The sequence below is a fragment of the Sinocyclocheilus rhinocerous genome, unplaced genomic scaffold, assembly GCF_001515625.1.
Source record: "Sinocyclocheilus rhinocerous isolate Xijiao unplaced genomic scaffold, SAMN03320098_v1.1 scaffold6702, whole genome shotgun sequence".
Taxonomy (NCBI): Eukaryota; Metazoa; Chordata; class Actinopteri; order Cypriniformes; family Cyprinidae; genus Sinocyclocheilus; species Sinocyclocheilus rhinocerous.
Window position 1 is genome coordinate 1 of NW_015631045.1, and position 21,583 is coordinate 21,583.

At 37.7% G+C, this 21,583-nt stretch overlaps 1 protein-coding gene across 1 annotated transcript; it reads right to left on the reverse strand.

Annotated features, from left to right (window-relative positions):
* Positions 1–801: 801 nt before the first annotated feature.
* On the reverse strand, positions 802–20,518 carry LOC107741118 (WD repeat-containing protein 11-like; the record flags this gene model as incomplete). Its single annotated transcript, XM_016553711.1, has 7 exons — positions 20,482–20,518; positions 16,782–16,857; positions 15,796–15,904; positions 13,193–13,317; positions 12,278–12,425; positions 1,142–1,248; positions 802–916 (listed from the first exon to the last, which is right to left on the reverse strand). Coding segments are annotated over exons 1-7 (717 nt in total), but the record flags the coding sequence as incomplete, so codon positions are not given.
* Positions 20,519–21,583: the final 1,065 nt, after the last annotated feature.

Genomic DNA, 21,583 nt, shown 5'->3' on the forward strand with positions numbered 1-21,583 from the left:
TTCAATATTTAATTTATGTTTGAATAAATCCGTCAAGTTTTTGTGGCAACCACCAATAAATGTTTATATTTAAAAAAATGAATTGGAGTAGAAATATAATTATGTAATTTAAAGTTAAAGTTGGTATTTTAACTTTAATATTACAAAAAAAAATGTTTGAGTATATTTTAAGTGTTTGTATACAAATCAGCAAATTTCAACCTTTCATATTATTGACTCCCAGGTATATTTTACAGCATTAGTTGAGAGATTTTTTTTTTCCTTGAGAAAATTTGCCAGTTTGATCAGGGTTGGAGCTAAACTCAGCAGCGCATTGGCCCTCCAGGGCAAGATTTGAGGAACCCTGCTCTAAGATTTCTCCCAATTCCTGAGTAAAAGTTGGTCTCAGCAGCTTTGTGAATAGGTTTTAGGAGGAATCTCCTAGCTAAAAACTTTTACTGCTATTTAGGAGAACTCTTAGTGCTAAGATAAAATGTTTTGTGAATACGGCCCCAAAGACAGAAGTAGGTACAGTATGATGAGACAGAGTTGTAGAAAAAAAGAATGAGAGAAATCACAAAACTCAGTATGACTGCCACAGAAAAGAAAGTCCAATCTCTCATTTAAATCAGCCAATCACATCAACAGTTAAGGCACTGCCTTGTCTTATTTCTCTGAAATGTTTGCATGTGCATTAGATGAACCATTTTTGCTAAAGAATCAACCAATCAATCGATCAATCATTCAACCAACCAACCAACCAACCAACCAACCAACCAATCAATCAATCAATCAATCAATCAATCAATCAATCACACACACCTCTTTGGTATCCCAGACCTCAGCTCCATCTGTGTACATCACCAAGAGTTTTTGGTTGCCTTTCCCAGGAGCAAAACGAATCTTCTTCACCCACCCTCGGTGTGTAGGTACAGCCCTGAAAAATGTAAATGAGTATGACATTTTAAATGCAAGCTAAACGTAACTCAAGTGTGGGATGCACAGAGTCGTATATTTCCAACTCAGACCTTTATTAGGTTTCATTTCAATTAGGATGCTGTCTAAGAAAGTAGTTTACTGAGTTTTGGAATTAAATCAGTTTGCACACATACATGCATGGAGACACATTTTACTTGCAGATTCTTTAGTAATACATTTGTACCTTGAAAGACGAGCTTTTAGGTCCCAAAAATTGAGGTTTCCATCTACATCTCCCAGAACTAGGGTGTCTCCTTTCCATGCAATACAGGCAATACTCCCCATACTGCCCTGGAAGACAGTAGAAAAACTTCAGTGTCTTGCACACAAGACATAGGACACAACTATAATGTTGATATGTGATATTACCAGTTCTCAGACATTTGCTATTTGATATGGTGCAAAGTTAAAATTTCAAATTGAAACACAAAGCAAAAATAAAGTAAAAACAGTAATATTGTAAAATATTATTAGAATTTAAAATAAAATGTTTTCTATTTAAATCTGTTTTAAGATGTAATATAAATGTAAATCTTTGAGAAAACATTCTAATATGCTGATTTGGTGCTCAAGAAACATTTCAGTTTGGTCAGTGTGGTGTGAAAATGACACACACAAAGTTTGTTGTCAATATGGCAAAGCTTTGCAGAGATCCAGATTCAATTTGGAATCATGACATCAAATTTAATCATGCATTAAATGATAGTGGCTTTGTCTATCAACACAAAATCCATAACTTTTTGTTGGCGTGGTCTTAACTCTTTCCCCGCCAGCATATTTATTTATTTTTTTAAGTTGCCAGCCAGCGTTAGCATTTTTGATCATTTTAACAAAAATTTCATGGCCCCCAGAATATTCTGTTGCATGAATATCTGAACATATAATATATTAAAATAAAGAACAGACTCTGTTTTTAAACAAAACAAACCATTTTATTGTAACTTCATGCCTTTTTTTAAAATCAACACTTAAATGTGGGAAAGTTTCATTTAAAAAAGCAACAACTTAAATAAAAAGCTGAGAAAAATCACGTTTTTGTTAAAGACTAAGTCCGGATCGGATTGAGAACAATGATCAAATGACCGAGTCCATCAACACCCCCAAAGCTACCACAGTCCTATACCTCTTTGTGAGTTTAACATTTCATTCAGTAACATTAGGGTGTTTTGATTTATGTGCTGTTGCATGTTTGATGATCGTGTTATGTGTGTGTAAGCAATGTCCCTATTGCTAGTTTCTGTGTGTACTATTTCAGAAGATGTGTAATAGTGCCCCCTACCATATAACAGTGAAAACATAAATTGCCAGAAAATTCTGTCAATGGAAAGGAAAGCCTTGTGTCATAAATGACAGAAAATTCTGTCAATGGCAGGGAAAGAGTTAGAGTGTTAGATGACCTGGGTCAAATTCTAGGAATAGGAATAGATTGAAAAAGTATGTTTTCAACTAAATTCAGCAAGTTAAGCCAAATATAGTATAACTGGTATTGATGTTCTCATGACCCAAGGAATCTATTAAGATCAGGCTCATGACAATAGGCAAAACTAATAAATCATTATCATTTTAATGACAAGGTGGCACTGTCTCGAAATTTTTTAAGTACCTCAGGGCATACATACTGACTTTTGTAATTAAACTTAATTTTTTTGTAATGAGAAAATTTTAAAGGTTCAACACCCAAAATAGTGGACATGGAAATCTGATATCGCCTTGAGCCGTCTCGTGATTTTCGATCAAACTGTTCAGAAGTTATAAAACAAAAACGTCCAGTGTCCATCTCTTGACCAGTAGGCGACACGCTGTGCCAAAACTGCTTATGTCATGGATGTCATAACACCATATAACCAATAACCATATTTATTTCCAAGATGATAACTGGATGCCACTTGCTGCAAACAAGGAATAAAGGAGGGTCACTGCAATGACAACAAAGAAACAATGTTCGAAATGTCCACAATTGCATACTGAACAACTGTTTTGCATAAATAAGTTATTAAGGGGTAATTACTTTGCAGCAAATAAGTATCTTGAACATTCAAATAATTGATGCAACAAATTAAAAGAATAGATGAACAGGGAGAAAGACACTGATAATCAAGAATGTGAGTTCTTGTTTTACTGGTTATGCTGAAGAGAGATATGGGTTGCATATAACCACAAAATATGCAGTGAAATAAAAATAAAATGGATCTGAACAAATGATCAGAAATAAGTACACTGTGAAAAAAGCCCTGCAGGAGATGAAAGGATAATAAGGACAAAAAAGGGAGCAATTTTCTCTTCATCTCCTCTTTCATCAGAAAAGTTTGAAACTGCAGATTTTATACTCTCAAAACATTGAAAGGGAATGTTTGAAAACTCTTTTGATCCATACAGAGGGGTATGTAGAGCTGCATCCAGGATATTCCATCTACAGGACTTTACAAAATGCAGAATTTGCCTTCTACACATCTGGCTGATTCTTAAGTAAGACAAAACAGGCTACAAGAATGCAAAAAATAAACGTTTAAGTATTCAATTATTTTGTACTATTTGGGTGTAACTTTTACTTTCTCACAAAATGTGTGAGAAAATGTAGCATTCACAATGATATAATTATTCAGCTTATAATTTTCAGCTTTAGATCAAATTGTCACCACCATCAGATAGATAATTTTACTGACATGACCATATTTTTAAACTTTTAAATAACAATATTTTCAAATCACATGCATTAAATGCAGTAGCCATTTTGTTTAGTCTTTTCTGATCTGGCTTCACATTAATAGGATATATTCAAAATGAGGTAAATGTCTTTGTGGACGCTTTGAAAATTACAAGACCAACATTACCGCACTGTATTTGAGGGGAGTCGTGTCAACAATGGTGTTTACAGGTAAAGTAACTTGCTTTGCTTTAATGAATAAAATTTAATATAAGAGTCATTAATGCACAAATGAGATCTGTTACATAAATACTTGATGTCATTTAAATAGAGACAAACTCATGGAGTCACGTAATCCATCAAGTAATCGTCTCAAAGACGTAATTTAAAATAAAACAGCTTATTTTAATTATCTCTCTGCTGTTGCCTATGCTCATCATTAGGCTCGTAAAGTCCCGCTTTTATAAACTCCTTTTAATATCAGCAAAGTTGCACTCTTTACTTTCTCATTCATCCATGTTTCTTTATTGCTCTAACATGTTAAAAGTCCTGCCAAGTGAAATGCATGGATATATGGATATATTTACATTCAGACATAAATTGGACACATTTGGTCACAATCTCTACAATTCATTTGAAAAGTACATTGTAGACATCTTCAAGATCAATCACGATACAAAATCTTCAGCTCACTCACCCCTACTTTAGCCTATTAAACAACACATAAACCTTTTAAAACTGTAGTTTAAAACAAATGATAATGATTATGCAAAGTTGATAGACTCCCTTGTCATCTCCATTTGAAAACATTACACTTTGCACATTTAGTTTGTTAATAACAAACTAGTCATTTTAGATGACTGGAAAAGTGTTATAAATAAAAGTTTGATCAGATCAGTGGTGTTGTTATCATTGTGTCAAACCAGAAGTGAAACAGAAGTGTTTCTGCTTGGTTATTAGGCAATTATCAGGTAATTATGTCATTTGTGTTTTGCTTCTTATCTCTGGAACCGTAAGAGCTATAGAATCAAAATTCTAGCTATTACTTAGATCTTCACCAAACTTTGTACAAAGCAGCTTTAGACTAACCTTACAAAAGTTATTAAAATAATTTTGATGTTGAAGTGTTGAGAAGCTATAGACAAATGAATTTGTGTCATCATGCATTTTAACAAAATTAACCTATCTGACGAATACAAAGTCCAAACTTAACTAACCTTAATACACATATGCAACAATTCTAAAAATAAGATTCAGAATAAGCGCCAGATTGTCATAGCAAAGTCAGAATTTACCTTTTTTTTAGAAATAGCCTTTGCACAGCCAGCCTTGTAGGCTACTCTCCTAGGTTCACAAAACTGTCGTCCATAAAATGCGTTGCACAAATTCGAACATCTGGGTTGTGCTGTTCTGTTGTAAATAAATCTTAACTAATGATTCCTCATTGCATCTACTTTCGGAAGGCCAAATAAAGTGCTTTTGCTTTCGCACAGAAACACACAGCGTCTCCCTGACATGGCTGCATCAACACTACTGTGATCCCTGAATCCACGCCTTCTTTCTTTGCGTGCACATTTGGGCGGCATTACGCAAATATTTCCACATCGTGACGTAGAGATCTGGGGGCATGTTTGAATGAGACGTTTTAGCCCGGTCTGGATCAGCCTTCTCTTTTAGATAGAATAAATCCTTTTGTGGGAGACTTTGAGCTTTGTAACTCTGCAGATCTTATACATGCACAGATAGCTACATAACACACTAAAGAAAAGGAAAAATAGAAATCGCATCTTATGATCCCTTTAAATGTGAAATTAAAACCGCCAGTAGGTGGCAGCTGTTAAGTGAGTCATTGCGATTGAACCGAATTATTTAAACGGTTGATTCATTCAGAAACGAAACAACGTCATGGTTGCTCAGAGACGCAAAACAGTACTGTGACTGTTTTTGGAATGTTTTTTTGTTGGCGAAATAGCGCAAAAACAGACAACATGGTGTCTAAAATGTAAGTCTCTTGATATTAACTTATTGTTTATTGAACTGTTATATAAAATCACTATCACATTTGTAACCATGCTGATTTTTTAAGAAAAAATTGCACTCTTCGTGTGATATTGATTAACTATACGAATTGATATAAATATATACATTTTCTGCCCCCTTATCTTGAATTATGTGATCATTTTTAATGCATGTTACTAGACTGAATCATGCAGTGAAAGAACGCACTGTAAATGCCCACGCACACTAAAGCCTGTGTTGGTCTAACCAGACTTCATCCCGTCGCAAATGCGTGCCTCTGTAGGTGTGTTTTGTTTGGTTTTTGCAATATACTCAACAGTGTCATGATGTCTCACGAGTTCGGTATTTGCGCTAAAGCTGTGCAGATTTGATTTGGCTTGCATGAACTTCCCCAATAAATTAATGAGTGAACATATCAGAGAAGTATCAGAGATTCCACTATCGAGCATTGTGTCTGTGGTGGAGAAAGAAATGTCTGAGAAGGAAGTGGTTCAAGCAATCCTTAGAAACTGTAACCCACGACTTGCTAGTTTGCTAAGCGGAACCATCAAGGACATGGGAGAACTAGTCAGGATTGAAACCCAGATAGAAATAGATTTTGATGAATCCAAAAGATATTGGAGTCAGGCTAATGTGGAAGAACAGAGAAAGAGAGCCTCCACAGTTCAAGAACCTCAGAGCAAATCACCAAATGCAAGCAATTGAGTAGTGCAATCCTTTCAAAGTTCTGTGCAACATGACTATAAAAATATCACCCTTCCCATAATTTTACAGGAAAGGCATGCCATTGCCATGGTCGACACAGGTATTACTTTCTCACTGATCCAGGAGTCCTTTTGGATACAGCTGTGTCACCAAGAGCATTACCAACCCAGCGAAGGGCAATACTTTCTATCGGCCAATGGACAAAGGCAGACTGCTATTGGTAAGGTGAAATGGAGGTGTGAAGTGCAGGAACAATCAGTAGACAGGATGCAGTTTTCCCTATTGCTCGCGTGCCAGCGATTATCCCTCTGGTCCTGTAGGTTGCTGACCCCTGTACTAGACTAAGGGATCATTCGACCATCTACTTCTCCTTGGGCTTCTCTGGTGGTGGAAATTCTAAAGAAGGATGGAGGATCTAGACTTTGTATTGATTACCGTGGACTGAATGCCAAGAACCAACTGGATGCCTAACCTGTGCCTCAGATACAGGCTATCCTGGAGTCACTGGACGGTGATACTGTCTTCAGCACTCTGGACCTAAAAAGTGGTTATTGGCAACATGTCTCAGTAAAGCCGGACTCACACTTAACCTGAAGAAATGCAACTTCATCCATAGATCACTTGCATTCCTTGGTCATATAGTTTCAAACGAGGGTGTAAAAACATATCCATCTAAAGTTTCTGCAGTGAAAACATTCCCCATACCTCAATCCATCAAGGACATCCAAAGATTCTTAGGATTGGCAGGCTGGCATCACCACAGCTCCTGTCTTAATAACACCTGATTTTAGCAAACCTTTCCGAGTGCAAACGAGATGCAAGTGACATTGGCGTAGGAGCTGTTCTTACACAGGAATCATCAGGAGAAGAGCATGTGATCGCCTATGCATCCTGGTTGCTCAGAGGAGCAGAGAAAGCATACACAGTCTCAGAAAAGGAGTGCTTGGCCCTAGTCTGGGCTGTAGAAAAGTGGCAAACATACCTTGAAGGCCGACCCTTCGAAGTAGTCACTGACCATGCTGCCCTGACATGGGCCTTCCAACACCCAAGGCCATATTATCCAGAACTCAAAGTCAAAATGCTCTGCCTGATACAATCTTCGCCGTCATTGTAAACGCTTCCAAGATCGCTGCATCACAAGTCAACATGCTTGTAGACTAGGGCTGCACGATAAATCGCATGCAATATTTAACGCGCATCTTGTCAGTAAAGCTGGTATGAGCGCAAAATATGATCGTGGTTTTGCGCAGCTTGTCGGTGAACAACGGCTCTGTGTAGTTAATGATGCTCCATGTGAAAGCCCGCAGGTGATGGAGATTTACCGCTGATTAAAGAACCGGCTTTACTGACAAGATGCGCGTTAAATATCGCATGCGATTTATCGTGCAGCCCTACTGTAGACTCAGACAATCAGACAGAATCAGACAATGCCGGATGCTTCACGAATTCAGTACATTGTGAAACATGATTTCTTGTTTTGCAGTGTGCCTGAGGGTCAGAAAGGACAGAAACTCCAACTGGTAATTCCATCTATTCATTGAGAAGCATTTTTGCAAAATGCCCATGACAACCCACTCAGCGGGCATCTGGGAAAATGAAAAACTCTTCTCAGACTTCTAGACACAGTATACTGGCCTAACATAAGAACTGATGTGTGGAGACACTGTAGAGAATGTCACATTTGTCAAAAGTACAAACCCTCACTGACAAAGTTGTCTGGCCATTTGCAGAGTACTCCTGTTGTCAAACCTGGTTACATGATAGGTGTTGACCTCATGGGTCCTTTCCCCAAAAGTGCTAAACAGAACGAACATAATCTTGTTACTGTCGATAACTGCTCCAAATGGGTGGAAATGTTTTTTTACTTTGAGAAAAGACAAAGCACCTCAAATAGCCAGAACACTCAACATTAACAAGCACATTATCTCACATTTCTAACTCTTTGAATATATATTAACTAATGATCCATTAAGCATTATATAATGTTTGTTAATGATTTATTAATGAAAGTTATTATAAAGTGTTACCATCATTTGAAACTGCAAAGGGTCTACTTTTATTTGTGTATAGTCATAATAACAACAAAACAATGTAATTTTGTAAAATAAAGAAAATAAACAGGGTTCGCTCTGTGCCGTCTCGGTCTCTGTCACCTCTATTCACAGACACGTAAATAAAACAACCTAAATCTCAGCGAATACTTGCCTCAAAGACATGAAAAATATATGTATAGAAAGCTTGAAATGTCTACTTTTAAATGAAGTAAGTCATGTCCAAAACAAATATTCTCTGCTAAAGTAATCCATATGAAACCAACGCAAGATCCAGTTTTCCCCTCTCAACTCATTATCTCTAATGCGATCATGCCCACAAGCCGATCACGATTTTCAAATTCTAAACATCCATGTGAGACGTGCGCGCATTTAAACGCCCACATTGCCACCGCGTAAACAAACAAGTTCATCCCGGCTACTTTTTGTTTCTGGAAGAAGACGTGCTGAGAGGAATAACCCAGAATTTACCTCAGAAAAAGAACACAACGCGATGCGTCGCGCAGCTAGATCCAGTGGAGAATATCATTCTGAGTAGCCTAAGATTACATGCATCTGTTGTTATTGTGTTATTGTTACATAACTTGTTCACATTTTACTAGTTAGACTTTATCCCAAACTATAATTCCTGACTACATGCATGAAATCAAGTGAAACATTTTGAAATATGTGTCATTTCATTGTTTAAATGTCTCACAACGCCATGATGTGTTTAATGTTTTATAACATATAAAACCACAAGATAAAAGTATTGTTAACACTATGATATTAGAATGAATGTTTGGCACAAAGGTGTGTTACTGTTCAAGTCTCAGTGTTCAGATCAGTATGTTCAATCATGTGTCCTTGACGGTGTATATTTTTATTATACTGTGTTGTAAATAAAATCCAAATAATAATCAAAAACCTACATTATTTTACTCTCCTCAAACTCTTTCTTACCTGCCTCAGTCACATTCATATTGATGGCCCATTATGGGAGGCCCTTTGTCTCTCAGGTGTGAATCACTAAATATTCATGGGCATTGTCACTCCCTTGCATAAGGGCATTGTATCACAAAACATGTTTTACAAATGGTAAATTAACATATTGTTTTCTGTGAACGAGTGAACATGATAATTCTTCACATCATTTTGTAGCAAAAACTCTAGTCTACCACTATTATCAAACATTGTCACTCCCTTGCATAAGGGCATTGTATCACAAAACATGTTTTACAAATGGTAAATTAACATATTGTTTTCTGTGAACGAGTGAACATAATTCTTCACATCATTTTGTAGCAAAAACTCTAGTCTACCACTAGACCAAAAGTCTTGTGAACAAATATTCTGTATGTGTTTTATGGCCTTATTTCAGTGACTTAAAAGATTTAGTTTTTCACTAACCACACATAAACATTGTTTTCTCAAAAACACAAACATGTACTTTCATGCTGCTCACAAATTATTGTAGCCCAGTTTGTGTTGAATACAGTGTTATCAGACTTTAAGTATTTAAGATACTGAAAAAAACACAAATGTCAGGGCATGCCAAAACTTCTCCAGGGCCCCAAAACACCCTTAGACCCCAGAGGGTTAAACACAGGTGTAATATAAGAGGGAAGGTATTGTTTGGTTAGAAGGAAGCATGGCCTTCTCCTTGTGCTACCCTTCAATACAATTTAGAACTCTTTTTAAAGGTGCAATAGGTGATTGTCTTCAGAAACATTTTTTGTTATGCTGGTTGAAAGTCTCTTCACATCCCGATAGCAATCATTAAGTTAAGTGGTCTAAATGTATTTATCTGTATTTATATATTCTGTGGAAGGCGTAGGACCAAGAAATGTTCGTCCAATCAAAACGCTCGGTCCGAGCGTTTTAATTGGCTTTCCTACCTGCCTGTCAACGTATGTATTAGCATACCTCTGTGCACCCGGTTTGCGCAGACAGGATACGTCATCAGCGCGTTCACGCACGCTGTGCAGAGCGAGAATGGCAGGCAAACATCAATAACCCAAACTTCCTTCCTGGTATTGTAGTACTTTTAAAGTTTTCTCACCGGTGAATGACACATGTAACCCAGCGGTTCCCAATACCAGTCCTCGCGCTCTGCATATTTTGCATGTCTCGCTTAGTTAACACACCCGATTCAGATAACCAGCTCGTTAGAAGTGAGCTACATGCATGAACTGTGTTCCGATCGATATGATCCCTACACAGTGTTCATTGCTCCCTACTTCCTGAGGGGAAATCCGTTGAAGTTTACAGGGGAAATCCGTTGAAGTTTACAGGGGAACCCCGTTGAAGTTTACAGGGGAACCGCTGATGTAGCCTATTGTAGTAATGTTGTCTCTGGTATTCTGGGCCCGTATTCACAAAACATTTTATCTTACCACTAAGAGTTCTCCTAAATAGCAGTAAAAGTTTTTAGCTAAGAGTTTTCTCTTAAAACCTATTCACAAAGCTGCTGAGACAAACTTTTACTAAGGAATAGAGAGAAGTCTTAAGCTAAGAGTAAGGGCGGGGTTGACCTTGTTGCTATGGATGATGTCAGCATACTTACTAACTATGCACACAGTGATTGGCTGATAGGGGAGGGGTCTCTGTCAGAGATTTATTCATAGAAATATTGTAGAGCACAATATTATGTTGCCATATTCAAATAAAGGTTTAAAAATAAAAGTTAATTGCCACCTTCAAATAAAGATTTTAAAATGCAGGCTAAGTTTCATATGGATTACATAATCTGAGAATATTTGTTTTCTATTTGAACTTTTTTAATTTAAAAGTTTCACTCTCTATAGATATATTTTTCATGTCTGTAATTAGGCAAGCATACATGGAGTTTCAAAGTGACGCGCTCAAGTTCACAGAGTCCGAGACGGCAGAAAGTGCATCCTGTTTGCTTTCATTATTTTACAAAAGCGCAACGTTTTGTTGTTATTCTTAGTGCACACGAATAAACGTAGAGTCTTTACAGATACAAAAGATATATTACTCTTATTGGTATGACCAAAAATGACGGAGTATTTTAAGAGCCAATGATCGCACCGGCGCCTCCATCTGTAGCCCAAGCGCGCTGCTGTTCAGCTTCCAAACTCCGCACAAACACGTGAACTGCGCACTTTTTTTCTAGGCTAATATTAGATTGAGCTGCCATGTAAAGTTGCTACTACATACATATTTCAGATGATAAGACATATTTGAGGTCGATGAATGTAAGGTGAGCATATGGATGTCCTGCCCAATGTACTGTATTACCACAAAGACCAGCCGTTAACGATTTGTCTGTCACGGACTGCTCATTATGGTCATAGAAATGTTTCTAAAATGATAATATTCTGAGGCAGATTGCTGGCAACAGCCATTTTAGGATAGTTCGCTACTTTTAGCCTTAAGATGTTTTGTGAATTCGAGCCCTGATCTGTAAGCGTATATGGGTTCAGGGGGCGTGGCTTTGGACGTCTATCAGGCTAAAGTTAGCATTTTAGTTAGCATTAATATTAGTAGATTTATTTCTGCTAATATACTTATTGAGTGGATATTGGAAGAAAAAATTCCACTTTTGAGACATTTCATCAGAATCCTATAGTGGATTTTTGGGATTGATCACTCAAAGTCTAAAGCGTTTGTCTGGAAGCATCTGGTGGATGGTTATTGTTTGGACTATCGTTTGTCTAGGTTTTGTTGAACAACGTGTCTGTGCTGGCCTGACAAATTTTGATTGTTTCACCAAACAGCAAATTGAAAACGTTTCAAGATCATGTATAACAGAGCAAGTAAATACTGCATTTGAGACTTTGTGTACTTTTGCAAAGAAAAACAAAACAAAAATTGATCAGGAGAAAAACTAAATAAATAAAACGACTCCACAGTTGTCAGTTACACAGAATGCAAAACACATATGAAGGACACTCACATCAGGTGGAATACGTGCCCCATCCTTCACGGTGTTGCCTTCCACAGTGATGTGATAGACCTGTCCATCTGTGTCAGTAAACACAAAGTGTTCTCGAGCTGATATGCCCTGACTCATTTCAGATTTACTCTCAGCATCCTGCAACAGACTGGCAGACAGACAACAACAGAGAGTATTGTTAAGAGTTCATATTGAAACAGCAAACCACTTAGATTAGAGCATTTAAAGTGCAGTAACAAAGTACCAATTTACCAATGATTAGTGAATCAATTCTAGAAACTTGTGCTATAAATGCTATAAACCTATTCTTCCATGGAACACAAAATGAGAAATGGTGAAGAATGTACTGTCCACCATTTTCTATACAAGAACATTGGAAACTTTTACTGTAGAACTCTGAAATGGCAAAAAACACAATACGTTTAATAAAAGTAGCCCATCCAACCTGTGTGCTAAATTTCTTATTGTGCTCTAAAATCATGTTGGAAGTTTTTTTTTGTAACAAACAGACTACAATTTAAGTTATGTGTTGAAAGTCTTCACTTCCGCTGCAATCTAATTCATTCTTCATTCATTCAGCATCTTCATGCACCAAGTTTAAATGTGCATAAGCAAAAAGAACATTTAAGCTGAAGCAGAGAGGAAGATTTAAATTAAATTTAACTTTAAATAACTTAAATTTCAGCATTGAGCCCATAAATAGACTTATTAATTATCAATCTCTCTGTACTTCAGAAGATTTGGAATGTAATTTAGGAGTTGTATATAATAAGTTTATGCTGCTTTAATGTAGATTTTGGAGATCTGATCATAATTTTTTTCATTATTCACTAAATCTCTTTTTGTGTTCTCCAGAAGAATGAACAACAAGAAGATCAGTAAATGATGACAGCTATCATTTTTGGGCATTCAGACCTGATAACAGAGGACTCTACACTGCTCTGTTCAGCATCAGCGAGGGTGGTCTGTCTGGCCATGGCCTCTCGTGCAGCTAGATGCTTTTTCTTCAGACTTTTAAGGTTATGCGAAGGAGACCACTCCTGTTTACACAAATAAATGTTATCATGAATCACACTGAAACATACATAACATCCTGGTTACTACTGACTATAGACATTGTGTCAATGTACTGACACTAGGTACTTGGAAGCCCCAAACACCTGTGATACTTCAAAAAAAAAAAAAAAAAAGCCATTAAAAACTGGCGAGTGGAATTTGCATGTGCCACTTCCCCATACATACAGGTATAAAAGGAAATGGCAAGAATCTACTCATTCAGGTTTCTGCGGAGGAGCCAAAAGCATTTTACCTACAGGGCTACCTGCAGGAAAACCATACCGTGGACAATACATCATATGAAATTAACAATAGGCAATTAAAAAAAACAAACAAACAAACAAACAAAAAAAAATAAACATGAAGCACCTAGCCCAAGTACACAGGCTCGCATTATGAGTACTCGGCCTGGCCTTGAATTCCTCCACTGAATTCGACAGCAGCAGGGTATCAGAGGATATGTGGACAGAAAACGTACCTAACACATGGAACAAAACTGGTTCAACCTGGAAATTATAGAATCTTGCAGAGGTAGTGGGTGTTGGTTAGCCTGCTGCTCTACAGATGTTTGCTAGAGAGGCGTCGTTTGCTAGAGCTTAGAAAGATGTGACTCCCTGTGGAGTGTGCTCGGTCTCCAAAGGAGCATAGCACACCTTGGGTCTGGTATGCCAAGGCAATGGCATCCACAATCCAGTGGGCCATCCTCTGTTTAAAAAGAGCCTTCCCCTTCTGCTTTCCAACTAAAGCAGAAGAAGAGCTTCTCAGAGTGCCTGAAGCTCTTAGTGCAGTCCAAATAGATGCGCAAGGCACATACTGGAACGTCAAGGTTGGGTCACCACTTGGTCCCTAAAAGGGGTAGTGGGAACTTTGGTATCAGGATCATGTAAGAATACGCCAGACTGAACTCTAGGAATGTTGCACTGACAGAGAACACCTGCAGGTTCCCAACCCTCTTGATGGACAACAGTGTGGCCAGGAGGTCCGTCTTCAAAGAGATGGCACTTAGCTAGACTGACTCCAGGGGCTAAAAAGGAGCTCTCTGTAGGCTCAGCAAGACTACAGAGAGATCCCAAGAAGGTCTTGGAGGGTTAAACCTTTTGGAGCCTCTGAGAAACCTGATGATCAGTTCGTGCTCCCCTTACCGTCCACTTCATTGTGATGCGGCCACATATACCTTCAATGATGTGAGTGCCCTACAGTGAATTAAGTTGCTGCTGACTCCAAAGGGGGAGTCAGTCAAAATGCGACTTGACACTTGTTCTAGCAGGACCCCTGCCCATAGAAATGCTAGGTCCATCCAAGGGCTGAATGACATATGGTGACATATCGGTGTGATAGCCACACATTGCATGCCACAAAGCCATGGCCATCTCGGGACTCGAGTCTGAAGCCAGTGCTGAAACGCTCTCATATGCATCAATCCAAGCAGTGATACTGCCACCGAGGAGGCCATAGGCCCCAGGAGCCTCTGAAATTGTTTCAGTGGGACTGCAGCTGATCCCGGGCAGGCACCTGGCAAACTAAGTTGTGTAACTGAGTCTGACTGTCCTGGTTGATGACTAGCGCTAACTGGTTGGGCAGTGCTTACCAGGCCCCCAAAGTCCATATGAGTGGACAATCATTTTTGACGTATCTGCGGTAGGATGCCATTGGCCGTCAAGTCGGGAAGCACTGTGTCCTGACCCTGTGACTGTGATTATTCAAAAAATAAATAAAATAAAATAAAAAATTGGTCATTATGGTGCATTTTTTTCCTAAGCTCCCATTCATTTCCAACAGTGGTATTCACCTATTGTTTATGTTAGTGTTCTTATTATTAGAGGCCAAGCACAAAGTGCTGGAACCCTATTGTTTTTGTATGACTTCATTATTCGGGATCCAAGCACCAAAGGTGCTAAACCCCTAATGTATTTGTTCTGATTCCCGATTTCCAGCAGAGGCTGTACTTCCTTCACGAGCTGTCCAGGACAGGTTGTACTTGTACTTCCTTCACCAACTGAGGAAGTTCAATCTGCCACAGGAGCTGCTTACCCAGTTCTACTAGTCTGCCCAATGTACTTCGATAACTGTCTGGTTTGGTTCAACACTACAGTGGACAGTCCAGACTGCTGAGAAAATTATTGGTGCCCCCTGCCCAACCTCCAGGACCTGTACTTTTTGAGGAAGGAGGCAGGTAGAATCTTCACAGACTCCACTGACCCTGGCCATGCCAGTTCCAGTCAATTTAATAACTGTTTTATAGCAATGCACAGCCTTCATTGAAGCACACGTACACGCATCACTTGAACATAGAGACTTCCAATTTTCCTATGTGCTAACTAGATTTTGCTGTGCTTCAAAAGCATTTCAAATGCTGTAATTTCTAGTCGCTAACACATATTTTACCCATAGTTCAAAACAATGTAATATTTTAAGAACAAACACTATAAGCAACATGGCACATTGTGAGTTTGATACAGTACCAGGGCAGTGACAGTAGGGAAGTTCTTGGCCATCTCACGCAGCAGGGTTCCTGTGCGGACATCCCAGAGTTCCAGAGGTTTATCTCTGAACACCACCACCAGGTACTGCCTAAAGAAGACCCATGTACACATACATTTATTTTGTTCTCAGAAGCATACCTGAAATTTTCTTTAGATCAAAAAGTGTTTCCTACGTTAAAAGTAACCTTAGTACCCTTATGCCATGGTCTGTCTGAATATTAGATACTGACTAGGAGGAAAGTGTGTGTTAAACCATTTAATGTACAGGTAGTTCCAGTCAATTTAATCACTGTTTTATATTAATGCACAGACTTCATTGAAGCACATGCACACACATCACTTGCACATAGAGATCACAGAAATATCCAGGAGCACAGAAAAATATTGTCAATGCAACGCTTTTATTAAAAAAAATAGCTTAGTTACTACAGGTAATTCTCTCTCTCTCTCTCACACACACACACACACACACACACGTTTATTTCACTAGACAAGAAGACATCCGCAGTAGTGGGGGGTCCCCAGGACATACATATATCTCGAAACTGTTCAGAAGGCAGATAGAATCTTATAATTCCAAGGTGACGATATATCTTGCAGGACATATATCTTACTTATGTCTTATTTGTTTGATTGACTGAATAGTTTCAAACGGCAGTTTTGGAAAGTGATAGTTTTGAAACAATGAGAAAAAAAATAAAAATAAAATAAAATCGCCATTGCAAGGTTAAACAATCACTCAGGATTTCCCATAGTTAAAGTAGTGCAATGAAAGAAAAGAGAGGAAGTACAGGACTGGTTAAAGTGCACAACCTAGACACCGTTCAGGAAATAATGAATGAAAGTAGTTTGTGTGTGTCTGTATTTGTCACCACAAAATGCATCACTGTTTAGGGAAACCAAAAGGACTAAAGTGTTTAAGTGCTCACTGAGGTGTTTGCAACTGAAAAACATCTGTTACTCACTTCAGATGTGACACTTTAATCATTTCAATGGCTGGTTCATCGTTCCCACGCTCACCTCGAAATGCAAAGCACCGCCCTGAAAGAGAAAGCACAACATATTCATTTTGTAATAAATAAATTAATAAATTAATGGATGAATGAATAAACAATCAACAAAACTAAAAGGTACTCTCAAATATATAATAAAACATACAAATTATGGGCCTGCTTAAAATTATTAGTTTGATATGGATTTAGGCCCTGTGTCCACCAAAATATTTTAAACCAGCTGAAAATGCTAGGTGCGCCTTTGAAAATCCAAACTTGGAGGCACAATGACCCATGGTTAACAATGTTCATCCAAAGCTTTTTTTATTTATTTATTTTTTTAATTGTATTTATTTGTTGTTGTTTTTTATTAATAATGTGGATACTTGGAGAACAGCAGACTTCTCCTCCACTGTTGTTCAGTCGTTGCACATGTAGGGTGTGACGGTTAGTCAGTGTGGTATTTGTCCCACTGTACTATGTTTTTACCAAAAGAAATAGATGCTCAGCACATTGGTGAGCAACAGTTTCAAAGGGATAGGTTCATGTACAATAACAAACACACCCTGGCCATCCTGGCTTTCTCTCTCTCTCTCTTTTTTTAAACTTTTGTTCTTTTTTTTTTTTTTATTAAATCATAGGAACAAATAAATACGGTGCTCTCACGTTTGAACTAATATGAAGAAACAATTTAATATAAAGCGATCAACAGTTTCTTGTTCATGGACATTATGTATTTTTACATGGCGTGTAGTGCTCTGTGTCAAAAAAATGATGAATAACAAATAAATACATGCATGACCTGTTGAAATGCATCAGCGAATTATTAAATATACAGGTGCATCTCAATAAATTAGAATGTCATGGAAAAGAGTTTAAGAAGCGGTCTTTTACTTTACTTAAGCGTGAAAACCATAAATATTCGCGTCATTTTTAATTTAATTTTGTAGTCCGTATGAAAAGGTGCATTTCTATTAAAGGCACGTCCATGTGGAGATGGCGAGTCAGTGCACCAGATTTATGAATTTAACTTTAAAATGTACAAGATTTTCTTACGGGGGAGCATGCCCCCGGACCCCCCTAGAGGGATCGAGGACCATCCACCACAGTCTCACAAAATCCTGTGGGAAACACTGATATATATATATATATATATATATATATACACACACACACACACACACACACACACATATCTTGCTACGTGTACTGCGTTAGACTAACCGATACTTGTCATTTGCACTTATATATTGTTGCTCTTTTGTTAGTTTTGACTGCTTTTATTGTCCTCATTTGTAAGTTGCTTTGGATAAAAGCGTCTGCTAAATGACTAAATGTAAATGTAAATGAAACAGACTGAATCAAAACTACCTCAACTCACTAGTACTGTACTTAAAATTTACAATACTTAAAACTTAATATTTCTTTGTTAAAATTTTGTTTACACAAACATTTTTACATTTTAATTTGTACTAAACATGCTAGATATTTAAAAATGTTTGAATTCTTCATTATTATTCTTTATAGTTAGGAATGCAACCTCCCTGAAATGGTTTTTGCTGGGTGGGATGTCTGAAACACGTCATTCTGTACTTTTGTGCAAAGTTCATGGCGGTGGTCAAAATCAGTGAATCTGATCACCACCAGGCAGGCAAAAATTAACTTCAAGAATGGTCATAGCGGCATCGATGTGTTTGAAGGTATATGATAAATGGTTCAAACAGAAATATTAAAACAGGTGATGTATATTAAGCTATGCAATTTCAAGATGTCAAACAACAAAATAAATTGTTCTGTTACCATACAAAACGGATCGTTTCTGACAGGACCTAGGGCTGGATCTGAAATTTTTGGCATGGAGGCATGATCTAACATAATAAAATCAGTACATGCCCACCTACATGCAGCATCTTATGTAATAAGACAAGTAATGATAGTACTTTTAAAACTATATACCGAAAATTAAGCTATCAAACAAGTAAAAGCAGTTACCATGCTGAAACAGACTGTTGCAATCATTGTGGTTGTGTTGTTTCAATTTCTTCTGCCTCAGGCTCTAACATATACAGCTCTATCACAGCGCTTGCCATTTTGAGTATCAAAACACAACGTACTGTGAAGGAGGGCTATGTGGATACTATATGAGTAGGGCTCTGTAGCGTGGCAGGACTTAGAGCACCCTCTGGTGTCATAGCTGGGCACCACCGCTGTGGCATACACTCATAGAAAACAATATGCTCAAATTTGAGGACAATTCGTGTTATGCACCAGACCCCTTTAATAATCTCCACAAATCAAATATTACATTACAGTTGTGTATAGTCGTTTAACACTTTTAAAAGTCATTGGGCCATTATGAGCCATTTATTGATTTTGTAACTATAGTAACTGCTTCTCCATTTGCACTCAAATTTGTTAGAAACATTCTGCATATTGTTTTATTGCATTTAAATATTCAAATGTTCTTTTTGCATGCGTGTATGTACACAGATACATAGATTCATGTATATGCACATAGACCAACTATAAAAAAGCTATATGAAAAGCAGCCAATTACAGTGTCAAACATATTTGGCATATAAGGTTCGACACAATCGGAGTTAATTATTTTATTTTGTTTTATATACACAAGGTGATGAGTTTTGATCAGGTGCCATTCACACCAAGCCACACGTGTGATGTGGGACGATTTAAGGCCTGTTCACAGAATGATAATTAGATAATTATGGTAACTATTAGGGTTGGGCGATGTCTACAAAATTGGCATCGGACGATGTCTACAGTGAAACATCGCGGTGGACGATGACATTGGGGGGCGGGGTGGGGTTAGGGATGTGCCCGAAGCGTGAAACAAATAACGCGTTACACGGAGCCACTAAAAGGTTAACCGCTTGCTAGCGGTAGCCTGTTGCATTACAGTACATGAAAGTTCACTTACCACATACACAGAGTAAGGAAAAATGTCTGATAGGACGATGGCGAATGATTTGCAGATCCTGAGCACCAATGATAAACATCTAATCTTGTCAAATGTGTGGTAAGTAGTACTGCCGCTCCATAGTATAGAGTCCTTTGTGTGATCACGAATCTCAAAAGTGAAAGTGAAAGTAAAATGTGAGCGCGCAATCGAAAGCGGTTTCAATAGCGGCTCAACATCGTGATGTTGTTCTCTCTCTCACGTTCATTAAGTGTTGCACAGAAACATAAAATAGTTAATAAAACACAAAATCATCAAATTTACCTAGACATGAACAAATATGAAAGGTAGATTTGAACAAGATTGCAGCAAGATACTTGTCGACAGTTGTGTAGCATCCATGAATGATGTTCCTCGTTGTCCCATCAGCGAGCAGGTATGGCTGTGTGGACACAAAATCATCAAATTTACCTAGACATGAACAAATATGAAAGGTAGATTTGAACAAGATTGCAGCAAGATACTTGTCGACAGTTGTGTAGCATCCATGAATGATGTTCCTCGTTGTCCCATCAGCGAGCAGGTATGCTGTGTGGTCTCTTCAAGATATTCTTCTTGTTAGTGCCTGCAGATCAAAGACAAAAATAACTCTCAAGGTCAGCTCTCCAATTGATTTTATGTTAGTCTTTCATATACAACACATCTGGCAATATTTTGAGGCAGACAACAGGTAGTGACAGAAATGTCCAAATGTACCTTTTTGAAGATGTTTTTCAGCTTGATAGGAGGACATGTTTCCAGGTCCCTTGCAGCCTTGTGGTGATGGTGGAATCAAATGAAGTAGGAGACAAATTGATGCAATATCGCTGTCCCATTCTAAATAACAGATATGACAACTTCAGCAAAAAATGCATGAACACAGAATACAGATAATGCATGAATATAGATAATCTTATTTCTGAAATATAGTCTAACCTTAAACTTCGGGTTCATCCTCTTTTACAGCTGATCCGAGGGCAATCAGGTCCTTAAAGGTCTTGGGAGAAGTTAGGAACTTGGCTTCTTGGAAGAAAAAAAAAATTAATCACAACAATATCTCTCTCAGGAATCATTCTGCTAAGTTGATTGTGTAGTCACACAGTGGCTCTGTTCACACCTGGCATTAGCATGCATCTTGGGTGATGCACAAGTGAACAGACACAAGACGCATATGGCCACATTCTTTTTTTACAGGGTTAGTTAAAAAATGAAAATTCCATCGTTTGCGCAGCCAAGACTTTCATTATCTTTGAAACAATTGAAGATATTTTAATAGAATATAAGATTTCTGTCCCTTGAATGACGGTCCACGCAACTACCACTTTGATATTTCATAAACTTCATAAAGAGATCTAATCCATAAAGAGAACTAATCCATAAGTATCGTGGTTTAGTCCAAATTTTCTGTTTTTCTGTTTATGTTCCCTGATCAATGTTTAAATGTGAAAAAATACAAATAAAAAAAGTAATCTGTTCATTGTAAAGCGATCGAGTCTCTTCAGAAAATTTGGACTAAACCGCTCGATTCATTTGGATTAGTTTTATGATCTCTTTATGAACTTCTTGAAGTATCAAAGTGGTAGTTGTGTAGATTGTCGATGGAAGGACATTTTCTCATTTAAAATGTCTTCATTTGTGTTTTGAAAATGAATGCAAGTCTTGCAGGTTTGGAATGACAGAGAGTGAGAAATAATGACAATTTTTCATTTTTGGGGTCAACTAACCATTTATCTTTTTGCAGTTTGATATCTTAAATGAATAATTAGTAAATTCCAGGTGTGAACATAAGATGATATTGTGTGCCTGCCCAGTTAAACTT